The sequence below is a fragment of the Globicephala melas genome, chromosome 10 (assembly GCF_963455315.2).
Source record: "Globicephala melas chromosome 10, mGloMel1.2, whole genome shotgun sequence".
Classification (NCBI taxonomy): Eukaryota; Metazoa; Chordata; class Mammalia; order Artiodactyla; family Delphinidae; genus Globicephala; species Globicephala melas.
The window spans coordinates 11,882,777-11,898,448 of NC_083323.1; the positions used below are offsets into that span (position 1 = coordinate 11,882,777).

Below are 15,672 nucleotides of genomic sequence, written 5' to 3' on the forward strand. Positions count from 1 at the left end.
GACAATAAAATTGGTTCAGAGTGGAGTAGAAAATCCCTAGGAGGTGACATTGGGTAATGCAAAAGTGAGACTTTAACAACAACAAAAGGATCTTAAAGGTAACAGCATTTTCCTTTGAAAAAGCTGGAAGTTGAAGGCAGGGATGTGTTACGGATATGAGGAAGGATAGCACACAGGAAATACTTTGGAAGAGCACTGGATCAGAATGTATGGGTGTTGACAGAGGGCAAGCATACAGGTGAGCACTGCGGGTCAGAACTGAATCAGGAAGGTTGAATTGGGGAGTGATACAGCATTGGGCTGTCCCAGTTGGGAGCGCTAGGAATCATTCAGAATGAATTACAAAGGAATAAGAAAGTAATTATTTTTAAAGGGGCTTGTGGATATTTGGACCAGGCTTAGCCATGCCAAATTTATCCAGCTGTCAGGTTCCAAAAAGCTGTCCGTGTGTGCCCTCTGACATTAGGGTGTGCTGTGGCCATGCTAATCCCCATTTTTTGTTTTATTTCAAATCACACACAGATAGAATCTGCAAACTGCTTCAGATCAAACAGGTCTGATTGTGTGTAAATACATATGTCCTTTTTAATTTTTATTATTAATGGTTGCTTCAGTTTTGCATCGGTGCATGGTTAAAAGCAATACACATCAGCTATCTCATGACTTCATATCTCCAAATGAATTATTTCTCCTCTTTTTTTGTTTGTTTGTTTGTGCAGTCAGCTGAAGAAATGTTAACATCTCACTCTAAATCTCTCAGTGGAGTCTCTGTTCCCTTCTCTGATATAACAGATGGGTTACTGCTTGTTATAATTATTAACATTGTGGTGTGGGCCAGGGCTAGGGTGGGCGAGATTGACTCTTCTTTGGGCTGGGGAGGGGCCAGTCGTTAGGGTCTGGAATGTTAACTCAAGTGGTGACTGACTGTTTCCGTAATACCAGGTCGTTGTGGCTGCACGCTCTAGTAATTGAGGCTGTGTACTTCACCGAGCTTGTGGTAGAGCCTAGGGCAAACCGCTGTCCCAAGAGAATGCTGGGATAGATAGAGTTAGCCAATCTGAGTCTGAACGTGGTGATTTTGCTGGTTGTTCTAGCTCCAGATGTTGGCATGCTTAGTTCTTAATGTGATTAATAAATGTGGCGCCATACCCCTCCCCACGCCTGAACCCTGTCTCTCCTACCCCTCCCCCACCCTTGTTCTTTTTGAAAAACTTAAGAAACAGCAATGAAACCCTTGGTGTTTCAAACTGCACTTTGTTCTCATGTTCCATAAACAACTTCAGATTTGCTAATAGAAGTGAAAGTTGAAAAACAGTTTCTCAGCCTGGATTCTTTATGCATTCCAAAATCCAGAATAGAAATAAATATATCTGAATGTTCATTGGCTTATATTATGGTGAGATGTTTTGTTTAAAGCACCAGCAGAAATACTTTGGACTAAGAATACAGCTAAGAGGAGGAATCCATGACATACAACTTAATTTTTCTAATTTTGGGGTAGTCATCAATGAATTAGCAAATCAGTTTATTGCGATATTACCTGCCCATGCTAAACACAGACCCCTCCCCTTTAAAGGGCCTCTCTGTAGCACCATTATCATAAAGTAATCAGAAGAGTAGATATGTGGAAATATTATCTGCTTTTCTAAAAAATGAATGTAGTTTTTCTTAACATTCTGTTGATATTCTCCTTGAGGCTTTTGTTGTCAGTAAAATATTTGCATCCCTGTCGTGTGTTCCTGAATTGGAATAGCGGAGAACCTCATCAAATTCAGGCTCCAGAGTCAGAGTTCACTCATAACAGAGGGAAAGGACTGCAGATAGATTATCTTCGTTTCCTTCTGGCTTGGAGGGAGCCTTCTCTTCCACAGCCTGATCCATTTAAAATTGTCTTGATGAATAATAACATTACCCCCAAACCATTGAGGTTCCGATGGCTTCTTGCAGGTTGAGGAAGCTGAGGGGAAATGGCTATCAGTAACCTCATTCAGAATCTCCTTTTTTCCCCATGATTAGTCCAATACAGCTCAAATTTCATGATTTAATACAACCCCCAGTATCTCTGACACACCGAGACTTAACTGAGAGTCTAGTTAGTACTTTTATGAGAATGCATACCTCTTTCCCATGGCATAGAACTTCAGTTTTTAAATGTCTACTCAGAAAGATATAAATTAGGCTTTAATTGCTTTTATTACCTTGACTTTTTCAATTTTTAGAGATTATTTTGGATTTTGAAAGAATGCTAAAGAGAGAAACCTCATGATGCTTGTTTGCCACATTATCCTCATTTACAAAGAAGTTTTACTAAACATGGCCCCTCTGTAAACTTCACACTAGCAAACTTTAATTCTAAACTAGTGGAATCATCTCTAGTGATACCAAAAAATTGAGCCTTCAAGGTTCATATAAAGCTTAAAATTTCAACTATGATGATTAGTGTGTTGTTTTGTTTAACAATCCTTTTACTGTTTCATTTTTTCTTTAGAAGTTTAAAAGGTAAAGAGACACTTGAGTTAGTTTATACATAAATGTATATGCTTATGTGTGTATGTATGGCAGTGTGTATGTTGCAGCCTGGATGTACGGCTTTGCCCAGATCAGTCTGGCCTGCCTGTTCCCATAGACCTGGCTAGAATTCAGAGGAAGCCTGTGGATCACAGATAGCCCCCGAGGGTACTTCCTGCCACGGCCCTATCCATTACCATCTCATTGCCAGTGTTTGGTAATACTAATCAGAGCTTTCTTATTTATAGGAATATCTATGGAAAGATTTATAATTGAGAAAACAATGCTTACTTTTCCAAGTCATTCACTTGAAGAACAAAGAAGGAATAGTACAAAACCACTGAAAGCCAATCAGAGACTTTTTTTTCATGTATATTTGAAGCTGCTTCTGATGAATTTAAGGAGCATAAATTTAAAGAGCAGGAGTAAGCTTTCCCCCATGGTGCAGTGTCTTCAGTTAGAGAAAGCATAAATTATATAAGAAGTAAGCAAAAAGCTCTAGGAACCTCTGAGAAGAAATCACAGGTATTTCCAGAGTAAGATTTGAACAGAAACAAAAGCAAGCTAGAAGCTTCCCTGTCAGATGGCTAAGAAGACAAGGGTCCCATTAGAAGATGGTTGTCTTCAATCCTAAGAAATGATACAGAAGTAAATTTGAAATTCTTCTGTAGGTTTAGCAAAAACTGAACATTGAAGGAATAGAAAGCAGAAAGTACAGGCCAGAAAGCTTCAGATGTCCATGAGAAAAGGACACAGTAATCTACAGAAACGAAACATGCTGTGCTCGCTGCTGAGGTGCCGTCCAAATGGACATAGCTGTAGTTACCTATATTTGATGGGGAAATGACAGTAATAAAAGTACACACCTGAATTAGGTTTAGGTAAAAATAGATGAATTCTAGAAAGGTAAAGAAGAAGAAGGAAAGGTAGAGCTTGCCACTTTTTCAAATAGCCTGTCTCGTGTGGCATTTGTTGTTGTGATTATCTTTGAAAACCTTCATGAAGTATTTCACCCTGACATTGAAAACCTTTTGAGTATTTGGTTCACCTAAACCGAGGTGAAATAGCAGGACAGGGGAGTTGAAACTCTCTAGGACTGAGAGGATATTTGAACCCTTGGAAGAAAAGCTCCAGAACCTGCTGTGAGATTAGGATGTAAGAAGTCCCAAAACCTTTTAGGGAAGAAAAATAAATGCAGTTAAATGCTTGGGCGGGTGGGCTTCCTGATCTGTTTGAACCTAGTCCAAGGGTCCACAGCCCTTTGTAATCTGATTTGCCTGAGTCTGAAGTATAGATTGGACTTGGCAAACTTTTTCTGTAGGGAGCCAAGTGGTAAAGATTTTCGGCTTCATAGGCCATATGGTCTCTGTCACAACTACTTCCAAAAACAGGAGGCCAACTGCATTGGTCCACAGATGGAGGTTTGCCAACCCCTGATCTACACTGGTTCTTCCTTCTAAATATCGCTTGATTATCTTAGCCTCTTGGCAAACGCACTAGGCCACATGGAGCATAGCACTGTATGGGACCTTTCTTTATATACTGTAGTCTCTTAGCAATAGATCAATCCAAGTACGCATCAGAGAATCTGAAGTTAACACATATAAATTTAATGTTTTAATCTATAATTTACATTTCCTGTCAGGTAAAGTTCTCCCAACTTCCTGTAGGTATTTTCCCTGTTGAAAGTTCCAACGAAGACAGACCCAAAATCATATCTTCATTTTGGGGAGGGGGGTGGGCAGCGGGGGGATAAATTAGGAGTTTGGAATTACAATAGACACACTATTATATATAAAAATAGATAACCAACAAGGTTCTAGTGTAGAGCACAGGGAACTATACTCAATATCTTGTAATATTCTATAATGGAAAAGAATCTAAAAAAGAATAAATATATATATGTGTGTGTAACTGAATCACTTTACTGTACACCTGAAACTAACACAACATTGTAAATCAACTATATTTCAATAAAAAAATGTTTTAAATCATATCTTCATTTCTTAAATTTGAGAAGAGGTTCTCCAGTGTAGTTTATTTTTGTTACAAATTGCAAAGCAAATCCCTGCCTTGGGTGGAGCTTAATTGTACACTAAGGAGTAACATGCAGACTGATGCAGTTTGAAACATTCTCTCCCCACGGATGTGTCTGTGTTCGTGTCTGTGTCTGTGTCTGCGTCTGCGTCCATCTGCGTGTGGGCGGGTGTGTGCTCGCCTGCCCCCCGGGGGAGAGGCATGTGTAAAGTCGGTTCTCCTCTCTCCTGTAGGGTGGATACGCAGCCTACAGATACGCACAGCCTGCTACTGCAACCGCTGCCACCGCCGCCGCCGCTGCCGCCGCCGCTTATAGCGACGGGTAGGTGCCGAGACGGGGGCGGGGAGCGCCAGGCCGCCCCGCGCCACCCCCTTTCCTTCCCCACGCTGTTTCCATAAGGGCACTTAGCCCCCGGGACTGCCTGCTGAGCTGGGTTTTCCACAGGCCTTCGGCCTGGACTCTATCCTGCCAAAAACCCAACGGCGCACAGGCTCACACTCCTCCCCTCCCTCCCGCTTGTTCCTGTGTGTTTCTGGCTTTGACCCCAATTTCCCTCTTCCTCATCTCCAGTGCCCTTCTTTTCCATTTTATAGAAGTAATTCAGAAAATTTCAGTTGCTGCCTTTAGGAGTAGAACGGAGAGATTTTTTCCATTCTGCCAGTTTTCTAATAACATTCCAAGACCAAGTTACAAGTCCTTAGCACAGTGAAACCCCTTAATTTTTTTTTTTTTTTAATCACTGTCTTTCCTTTATCTCCCTGATTGGATCTCTTTTTCCAGTTATGGCAGGGTGTACACGGCCGACCCCTACCATGCCCTCGCCCCTGCCGCTAGCTATGGAGTTGGCGCTGTGGTAAGTAGATGTGCCTTTTATTTTTTCAAACGTTTTACTTCTTCTGACTTTTACCTACAGACTACAGAAGATCTAGGGAGGTGATAATTCAGCCCTTCTTCCGTTGCCAAAGTGTTAAAACCAATAGGACTGTCTGGAAATTTCATATCACTTCTGTGTGTGTGCTGGTGTGAGCCGCCTGGCCTGGTTAAGGACGGCAGAAAGGAATGAACAGTGACAGTCTGCCCTGAGTAACGACATTATTCGGGAGGAAGGAAGGGAACAGGTTGCTGTTTTATAATGGCTCAGATGTTGGACGCACACCTGTGGCAGAGTTTTACCGATAGGTGTTCTCAAAGACTTGGGGCACAAGACTCTCCAGTTTTCACAGTAAACTTTTCAGAGAACTTAACCTGTCTGCTTCAAATGCAGATGCCAAAGGATGTCCCTGCTATTCCTAAGCCTTCCAGCAGCTAGTACTAAAAATCACCAAGCAAATGCCTTACAATTTTATTACTAACATTTGTGGCAAAATATGGTATATTTCTTAGAAGTATACAAAAGTCATAGAGCTCATCTAGCATAATCCCCCTGTGCTCGCTTCAGCAGCACATATACTAAAATTGGAATGATACGGAGAAGATTAGCAGGGCCCCTGTGCAGGGATGACATGCAAATTCGTGAAGCGTTCCATATTTTTAAAATAAAAATCCCCCTGACCAAACTCGAATCCCCCCTGCAGTATTTTTGTGTTGGCCTGGACACCTCTGGCGCCAATGACGGGACCCACTGGATTCAGCAAAGACTGGCCAGTCCACAGTGATACCTCCTTGTGCCAGAAGTTCTCTACCATCCACAGTGTCACTGGCCAACGGCCCGGAAACACAGATGACCGTGTCTGAGAGGGAGGCAGAACAATGGTCACAGTTAAGACATAAAGGATGTGAGAGAGCCTGCCACTTCCCACACTAAATCTCTACTGATGAAGATCTGTGGAAGGAAGTAGTAGGGTCCTGCGGGGGTATGGGGGGTGGTGTTTAGAACTGAAGTAGAGACGTATGATATAAGGAAGTGATGGGAATTCCTGAGGTTTTATTTAGTGCCCAAGTGATATAAGTCCTGTACTAAAAGAATGACCCAAGGAGCGATATGTTCCTAGGGAACTTTTGATTGAAAAAGATAATTCATTAGATTATGATTAAAGAAAGGAAAGAAGCCCACTTAAAACCCCAGTTTTACATACCATATATATATATATATATATACACACACACACACACAAAAGATATGTCAAGAAACAACCTGGTTGGTATTTTTTATAAATTACAGAGGAAATAGACTTTATTCGTTGAAAGATTAACTCAGGTTTAAATCCAGCACCATCTCAAACATGCGATGTGACAGAGATAGTGGTCAGAAGTAACGTGTTCTCCATTGTCAGGTAATGGGTAAGAAGGTAAGATCAGCAGTCTGCTTTAGGTCACGCTTGTAATGAGGTCGTCAAGGTAGACAAGACCCATGCTTTTAAAAAATCAAACTGTTTACAGACTTGGTTTTAAACTTCATTGAAGTGCTCCTCTGTGCTAACTCACGTAAATAATGAACGATCAGCATACTCTCCCCTTGAGAATATCAGGTCAGCAGTAAATGTTTGGGCTGTGGTCTGAGCATCTTAGAGGCAGAAGTTGGTTTCCTGACCTCATGCACTAGACAACATCTAACCAGTTGATTTGAAGCTTCTAAGGAAGCTGTTTTTCCAAATCCCTCCTCAGGACATGTCTTCTTTTGTAATGTTTCTCTCATCAACCTTTTAATATTTTTGTGTCTTTAATTACTACAGGCGAGTTTATACCGAGGTGGCTACAGCCGATTTGCCCCTTACTGAAGTGACGTGAGACCCCTGCAAGTGGGACAGCCCCCCAGTTCATGAGGCCTGGCTATTGCAATATTTACTAGTAGAGGAACTCTATAGCAAGATGAAGAGGAAAAACAAACAAACAAAAAACACAAAAAAAGAGAGAATACTTTTTTATACCTCACTATGTTCTTTGAATATGTATTTTTCCTTTAAATTTCTGCCTTTAATTCTTTTGTTCCAAAGATTGTGCATTTTTTTCTTTTTTTCTTTTTTTTTAACTGTGGTAAAAAAAAAAAAAAAAATAACGCATTTCCATGTCTGTATGTCCGTGCTTAGCTTATTCTGTCAATCACGGAAGAGGCAGTCAATGAGGAAGGAGAGACATTAGGAGCTGATAAATGCGTCTGATCAGAAATCAGCAGACAGAATTACCAAAGTGTACCTGGTGCTGAGTGGCTGTGGGACAAGCAGAAGTGGAAGAGATCCCTCTGCAACAGGATATCCTTCTAGTCTTCTGAGTTTCTGGTCTTTGGCAGGCAATTCTGATTGGCTGTGGCTGGAATCCACATGCTAATAGACTATAGGAATGTGTGCTGGCAAAGCAGGAGAATCACTAAGACACTTTCCTCTCCTCTTCCCTCCTGTCTCCTCATTCTCTTTACAATCATCTTACACGCAAGGCCTGAGACAGTTGGCATCGTTTTTGGAATTATAGTATTAATATTTCCAGACATGTGCTCAGACTGTGGATAATAAACACCTCATTAGGAACCCAGTCTCGGAATGAACTCTGGAGTATGAAAAAGATCACTCTTTTCTTTCCTGTAAACCCTAGCATTCCTGCTGGGCTGCTTTTCCTTTCACTGAACCACAGCTTAGCTCATCTCTCCTTTTATTAACACCCTGCTCCCATGTCCTCGAGATTCAGGAATTTAGGACCCAGGGACAGAAGACTAAATAGCCAGCGGCCAGATGTCCCCGAGGCGTCTGGGCAGGGCTTGAGGGCTAGAAGTACAGATTGTCACGCGCCAGCGAAGAGGGGGAGGGCAAGAAAAGGGGTGTCAGACGATGTCAGGTTAAGGCGCCCTGATATTCCCGATCTTTCTCTCGCATCAGAAAGTCAGTACAAAGTAGAAAACAGATAATAAAGGCTCTGGTGGCAAAAGATAAAGCCCCGAGCCCTAGACCAGCCGTCCCCGGAGGTCTCTGTGAGCAGGACATGTGAGGGCAGGCGAAGGCACTTCGTTCAAGCTCCAAAGCCATAGGACTCTTCATCCTCCAGAGCCTTTACGAGTCACTTCTGTCCACAGTCTGGAGCCCTCGTGGCCACTCCACCCAGCTTCTCACTATCCTCCAAAGACACCCAGCTGAGCACCTGGACCACTTGGTACTCATGAACACTACAGGACATGAAACAAGCCCCCGAGGCTGCTCCCCTCCCGTACAGGAATGAGGGTCTGAAATGGCCAGGATCTCATATGTTGCCAGGAGGAGTCATGTGGTGGCCACCACAGTGAGTCACTGCTGTCACTACCTGGCTTCGACTTATCTGTCGTCAGACAGGGGAGAAAGTGTTTCTCTTCTAGCTCTTAGCTGTCAAAGGCAGGGGTCCTGCAGCATTTCCAAAATGAAGCCATTAGAAAATAGAAAAGCACGGTCCGTTTGGCTCCCTGGTCTATTCACATTGGTACTAGGGTGACCTTTCACCCGAGGGATAGCTGCTAAAGGGAGTAAGTAATTCAGAGACATGGAGCTTCTGGTTTGTTATGGGTTTGTTTTGGTTTGTTTGGTTTTTTTTTTACTCCTGCCTCCACCCGTGTTCTTGACTGATACTGATTCATGTCCCTGAATTAAAATGACTGACATATGACAGCATCAAACATTCTTTGTAAGGAGAGGGATCTGTGGGGGGGGACTGGCCTGTCGTGTATAATACATATCTTCTCCCCCTTCAGAATCCTCTCTCTCCTAATAACTGGGAGGGAGGCTTCCCTGAAACTAGGGGAGACATCAAGGAAGCTAGAGGCCTCGATGCAATTCTTACTGATTCTGGGGAGGAATGCACAGAATAGGGGACACCAGACTGCCCAGTCCGTTGGCCATTGTTAAGGGTTCCCCTCCCCAAGCCAAAGTTTGGTTTGTTGCTGTTGAGACAATTTTTGTTGTGTGTGTATATAAATATTTTAGTTTGGGGTGTGGGGATGGGATGTGGGGCTTTCACAGGTCTAGGGAATGGGGGCAGGGAGGATTTTTTTCTTTCTTTTGCTTTTGTTTTGAGGGAGAGCATTTACTGAGTGAAGAAACTGAGAGAAATTTTGTGTCCTGTTCAAATAGGGACCATTCTCAGAAATGGCAAGCCACTGCTCAGTGGAGGCAAGGCCAAATTCTAAATGGTTGTATCCGTAGCAGGGGAGGAAAATAGGGCAATGAGTTCAAGAATTTTCTATTCTTTTTTTCCAGAAAGAGGGAAAGATGATGGGAAAGGCAGAGGAGGCAGCTTCCACAGCCCTTTTACAAGAGGCAGAAGCCTGAGGTTTGTGCATTTCAGTTCAGCTGGTTCTGGCTGAGGACTCCATAGGCAAGCTCTGTGTTTTCCAGCGGGCCTCTGCTGCATTTCCAGGGATGGTTTTAATACTGCTTCCTTCAGCTCCTTTTACTAAGACTAAACAGAGTTCTGCTTGTTATTAAAGGGCCTTTGGTTTTCAGTGTCATCACTGAGCATTGGGGCTCTCGAAGCATCAACTCCCCATCAGCTTTTGAACTTTGAGATCGCATACAGGCAACTTCATCAGAGGCAGGTTCCTCGAAGCATCAGTGCTTGTTTATTCCTGACTCTAGTTCCCACTGGACTAAGAAACTGAGTCAGAAGAGAGTATGGCATCTTGTAAGTTTGTTAGAGGATGCTGGTGAATAATTCCGGAAAACGTATCCATGCTGAATCAGTTGCGACAGCTTTACTGTAGGTCACGATGTGGACTTCTATACTAAGCATCTTACTCTTAGAAGCTGGGCTCCTTTCAGGAGCCCTCTAGTGACCACCTTTATCTGAATATCCCTCTTTCAGCCCAGAGAGCTGTCCTTAGAGCTTTTCCAGAATTCCTTATATTACATAGTTCAGCTCCCACTGACCGAGCTCAGCTGTTGTGATTCGTCACTTTTAAGGCTCTCAGTTTTTACAAAGCCCGCTGTCACCATCCTCCTTCAGCAGCCACAGTTGGAACTGAGCCGATATTATTCTTCCTTGAAAAAGAAGGGGACTGGAGCTCAGCTCTTAGTTTAAGGGGAGCTAGCGGAGCTCTATTCAGTAGAAATCAATGATAGCAGCTTTCTCTCAAAAGTGTGACTCCTCAGGGGCTGAACTGCTCTTAGTTTAGTTTCTACTTTCCTAGAGCTCTAGCAGATAAGTCGGTGAATCACTACCACCCTGTAACTAGTCACATAGCTTCCAGGTAGGAAGGAGGTGTAAACTCGGAATGGAAGCAACCCCAAGGATCTGCAGGAAGGGCTGGATGGCCTCCCTTCCTTCTGGCGGGAGGATGAGGCCAAGGGCGGGAAGCAAGGGACAGCCCAGAGGGCACTGTAAGGGAGGGTGGGGGGTGTCGTTGGGACCGCCCCCTTTCACCAAGCCCAGCCGCTTCTCGGCTGCTTGCAACCCCCTAGCACAGAAACAGTTGCAGAATCGCAGACTTGTTTCCCCCAGAAAATAGGAGGAAAGGGACTTTGGGGGGTGGGGAAGGGGTAGTGGTGTTTTAAAAGCATAAGTTACCTGTTTGCACTGTTTTAAGATAGGAAAAAAAATAGTGGGCAAGGTGAACATCCAACGTAAATTTGTGTGTCTTTATTTTGTCATGCTCTTGAAAATGTTTGACCGTTTGTAGTATCCACCAGTGAAACCTGATTCTCTGTTGCATAAAACACGATTTTTTTGGAAATGTTACTGTCCGAAAGCCTCTTCCCTCCCTTTCCCCTTTGCTGTGTTCTTCCTTCATCCTCGCTTGACTGATCAACCAGGCAGTAGCCATCCAGGAGCTAGAGCGTGAAGCAGGGCCCTTCCCAAGTAGACTCTGGGTGTCCTAAGCCAGCATGTGCCCTCTGGTTTAGCGAGTGCCGTTGAGTCCCTGGCCCCCATCTTTAAAATAAGGCTTACAGACCAGGCTGCAGCAGGTTCTCAAATTCCCGAATCGGATGCACTAGGAAGGAGGACGGAGGGGAGTCCTCGAATATGGCGGGTGGCCGCAGTAGCTGAGTTCTCCACGTTCCCGGAACTGTAGCCAGTTACAGATTACTCAGGAAAACGGTCGATCACTTCAGCCATGGTAGTGCTGGTTGGCAGGCTTGGTAACGGAGAGAACTGCTCATTGGCCACAACTCAAACCTTGCCTTTAAGGGGATTGCCAGCCGGGGCCCCTCCGCCTGGGAGTGACACACGCGCCCGCCAGTGTGGCGAGGGCTCAGCTCACACCAGCCAGCAAAAAGGGAACAGCGATGCTCTTCTCTCCCCCCTACCACCCGCCCCTGTTACCAACGCCAGATTCCCAGGGGGTGCATATGTTTTTGAATTTTTTAAAAATGTTTTTTGGTTTGGTTTTTCCGGGGACTGATGAGTGCTTTAAGCAACGTCGATACCCCACCCAGAACTGCAGCTTTGTCCTTTCTTGTATTTTCTGTTCACAGTATTGCGTGTGTGTGTGCTTGTCCTGGCAGCTCATTTTGGCTGTATTATATATCGAGTGATGAATTGATCCTCCTTTTTTTTTCCCCCTAAGGGATATGAATTTTTTTTTCTTGTGTTATAATTCTGCTTGTGAATAGCTGGAGCAAACCTGGGGCTGACACACGTAAGCTAGGGCTGCACAATGCTGAGAGAGCCAGGCGGGGTGGCTTGTCCCTGACAGGCTGACCCACCTGAGTCTCTGAGCTTTTCAGTCCAAATCTCTGCAAGGCTAAAAATGCCACCGAACCTCCCCTCTTGTCCCCGCTCCCCGTGGCAGGGACGAAACCATCCCTACATGCAACGTGCAGTTTCTCCGGCCCCCTCCCATTGCCATGGCAAAACAGGTACCTATGGGGCATGGGGGCATCACATGGGATGCTTGTATAATCGACCACCTCGCCTTTTCTCCCCACTCCCCACTCCCCCACCCCCAAATCTTTTCCTAGGACACCCGAGCTGCTTGCCCAGGGTCCTGTTTCCCTACAAACTCCAGAGAAGCACCCAGGGCTTTGTGACAGTCTCTAATTCCCTCCCCTTCTTGTTAAGAATCATATTGTATAGTAGCTTTCAGACCATACAGTATTCATTGGGTTACTCCTATTATTATCAAGTAGCTGGAATTGTGAAGGTCGGAGTAGTTAGATCTTTAGCTTTTATTCCTTATTTTTTTGTATTACTATCCATGTGTATAAATTATTGATCATGTTGCTGGCTTTTATAAACTCTAAGCGAAGGAGGAGCACTGCCTCTGCCTTTGCAAATGGTAATGAAGCACTGTTTTTAAATAAAAGGAGAAACACCATTCTTCGCCCTGGCCTGCGTGTGTTGATCCTCAACGACTTCTGTTGCCCCCCCCCCCCATGCTCCAAAGATAGAACTTGCATTTGACTTTTGTAAGATGGAAAAAAGAAGGCGGCAAACACGACGCTCCCTGAATGAGATGAGGGGAGAGGGAAACACAGGCCCAGGCTGGTGCCATGGGACCTGCCCTCCGGCTCCTCCAGTCTTGGCAGGAGCTGTCTTCCTGCTTCTGCCTCTGAAATCTTCCGCTTCACTTCTTCCCTTTTCCATCCTCTCCTGGTGTCCTCGCTGCCGCCCTCACCTGCCTCAGAAACTGCCCTCCAGGGGGCGCTTCCCGTCTGGCCACCTGTCACCTCTGTCACCTCTCCCCTGGCTCGGGCCACCACCCAGGCTCCCACACCTTTTCCTTCTGTATGGGGCCTGGGCCTTTTCCTCCTTCCCTGGGCTTCCTCAGCCACCCCTCCTGCACTGGTTTCTCTACCAGGAAGTCCCAAATCTCTGAAATTCCTCCTAAATCTGCAACTCCCTAACATCACTCAGATCGTCTCCTTTCCCGTTTCCGGGAGGAAATGGAGGCCACGGGATCTCCTTGATCTAGACACCTACTTGGACGCACACCCATCCTTTCCCGTCCTTCCTGTTTTACCGGGAGAGGCGTCTTCGGTCAGGCGCTGTCCCCACACGTCCGTCCTTTCCCACCTTCTCGGGGACTTTGCTCCATCGTCCCTCCCACAAGGAGGTCAACCTTTTCCCTCCTCTAGTCCCTGTGGCACTGAAACATGCAATGATTTTGCACGATCCCAGTCCTCTCCTTCATGACAAACTTCTGGAGTGAGTTTCTGCCACCGACTCCAATTCCCTGCTCTTCACCTGCGGCCGGCTGGCCTCTCCCTCCAGGACCCTGAAGCCGCCCCCGCGTGACGCCAGCAGGTGACGCCTTCCCCGGGGCGCTGACCTGACCTCCAGCGCCCGCGCAGCCGGGCACTCCCGAGACCCTCCGTCGCTGCCCCCGACACAGGCTGGCGCATCTGCCCTGCTCTCCTGGCCTGGCCTCCCTCCTCCGTCTCTTCCCCAGCAGCGCACGCCCCGCCTGCTCTCGACAGCCACCCGCTACAGTAGCAGTTGGATCAGGACGTGCTTCTGTGCAAGGCGGCCCCGAGTCAATCCCCGTCCTCATCCGGGTCTGCGGCCTGTGCACCAGCTCCTCCGCTAGTTTATCCGCGGCGCGTCCCCCTGTACTAGAACAGAAGCGCCCGGAGGTCGGTAGCTTCGTTCTGTTCAACTCCGTGTCTCTGGTGTCAGCAACACACAAGCATTCCATAAGTATTTGTTGAATGACTTTTTTCAATCTCGGATGTAAGGTGATAACACAGCCGCCACCCCCAACCCCGCCTTCTCCGTATGGCCACCCCGGCTGATGATCGCGGAGGCCGAGAGCCCTTTCCACGTGTGCTCACATCACCTTCATCTTCCCGGCAGCCCCGCGGCAGGTGCTGGGTGTCTTCCTCCTCAGGTCCCGGCGCCTGTGCTTCTTGCTGGGTGTACCAGGCAAGCGAAGCCCTGACCTCGCTTTCCCAGGACCTTTCTGGGGTGGCATTTATAGCAAGTAACCTTGAGGAATTGGGGGGGGGGGATGTATCCCGGGGACGAAGAACGAGTCTGCTTCCTACCTGCTCTGGAAGAGGTGGCTGCCCCTCGCTCAGGGCTCCTCAGCCGCCGTGCACACCTCCTGGGGAGCAGCAGCCACCCCGTCCCACACACTGATGCTCTTGTTGCCAGCCGGGCCGGGAGCAGTAAAGTCCTTTGTGTCTGACGCAGAATCCATAAGCTTCTGCAGAGAGAGATCAAATCCCAGACCCACCAGTATCGTTACTGGTGCCGAGGTGTGGAGAGAGGAGATAACCTGTCCCTTGAGTAGAAAGCGGCAGAACTGGGGTCCCAGCCTCCGAAGTCTGCGCCCTTCACGTCTGAGCACTGGTGTTTCTCGTGCTTCTCCAGTAGAAACCCCTGTAGAAACCCAAGAGCTGGCACTGCATCCCGTCTCTGACTGATGCTCTGTCCCTTTTGTAGGGTCTTCTTCCTCTACTCCCTCAAGTCATGGTGTTCCCCAGGTCATCGGTCTCCTATTCCCCTGAAAACTCGACACCAATTTCCACCTAATGACGCAAGGCTATGGCCGGAGACCATAAATCTCTCCAAAGTCTAGTCTTGTCCAGCTGCAGTCCCAAGGCTCCTAAAATTCAATATGCTGACATCATCTTTCTATCCAAACCTCTTAATTTCCCTCAGTCAGTAAATTGGATAACAGTTGGTGATAACCATGTTAAAATCCTAAAGAAAAAAGAAAGAAAATAAGTGGGGAAAAAGTCTTGCTCAAAAGAAAGTGTGCCGCACGTTTGTCTTGAGTGTGTGTGGATTCTTTTTTTTTTTTTAATTTTTATTTGGAGTATAGTTGCTCTACAATGTTGTGCTAGTTTCTTGCTGTACAGTAAAGTGAATCAGTCATACCTATACATACAGCCACTCTTTTTTAGATTTCCTTCCCATTTAGGTCACCACAGAGCATTGAGTAGAGTTCCCTGTGCCTTACAGTAGGTTCTCATTAGGTATCTGTTTTATACATAATAATGTATATATGTCAGTCCCAATCTCCCAATTGAGCAGATTCTTGATCACTTTTCACTGTTGCATTGCCCCATTCTCCCCGAGCCCAGCACCCCATTCCAACAGCACTCCTGACCCTAGGACAGCTCTGCAACCCCAGGCCCACTCCCTGTTGGTGTCCAGAATTGCTTGGTGATGTGGGGAATCCTACATACACACGCGCACACACACCATGGAATTGGGTCCAGAAACCCAAAAGACTAGGTGTCATGGTTTTCAGCCATGGTTTTCATCATGGGCGTGGCCTCCCATGAAAA

The 15,672-nt window shown here is 46.1% G+C and overlaps 1 protein-coding gene and 1 non-coding gene across 22 annotated transcripts in view; both read left to right on the forward strand.

Moving 5' to 3' along the window:
* RBFOX2 (RNA binding fox-1 homolog 2) overlaps positions 1-12,752 on the forward strand; it is a 261,511-nt gene extending 248,759 nt beyond the window's left edge. For 9 of the 21 annotated variants that reach the window (XM_060306880.1, XM_060306881.2, XM_060306882.1 and 6 more), the window contains 4 exons: positions 720-796; positions 4,779-4,867; positions 5,327-5,399; positions 7,219-12,752. In XM_060306880.1, coding sequence (XP_060162863.1) covers positions 720-796; positions 4,779-4,867; positions 5,327-5,399; positions 7,219-7,273 — 294 coding nt within the window. In that variant the 3' untranslated portion in view covers positions 7,274-12,752. Of the gene's footprint in view, positions 1-522; positions 555-719; positions 797-4,778; positions 4,868-5,326; positions 5,400-7,218 lie in introns of all 21 variants that reach the window. The other 12 variants (XM_060306884.1, XM_060306885.2, XM_030856103.2 and 9 more) reach the window with 2 other exon arrangements.
* LOC115853093 (U6 spliceosomal RNA) lies at positions 5,972-6,078 on the forward strand. The gene has a single exon (XR_004039413.1). It is a non-coding gene; the product is annotated as a U6 spliceosomal RNA (small nuclear RNA).
* Positions 12,753-15,672: the final 2,920 nt, after the last annotated feature.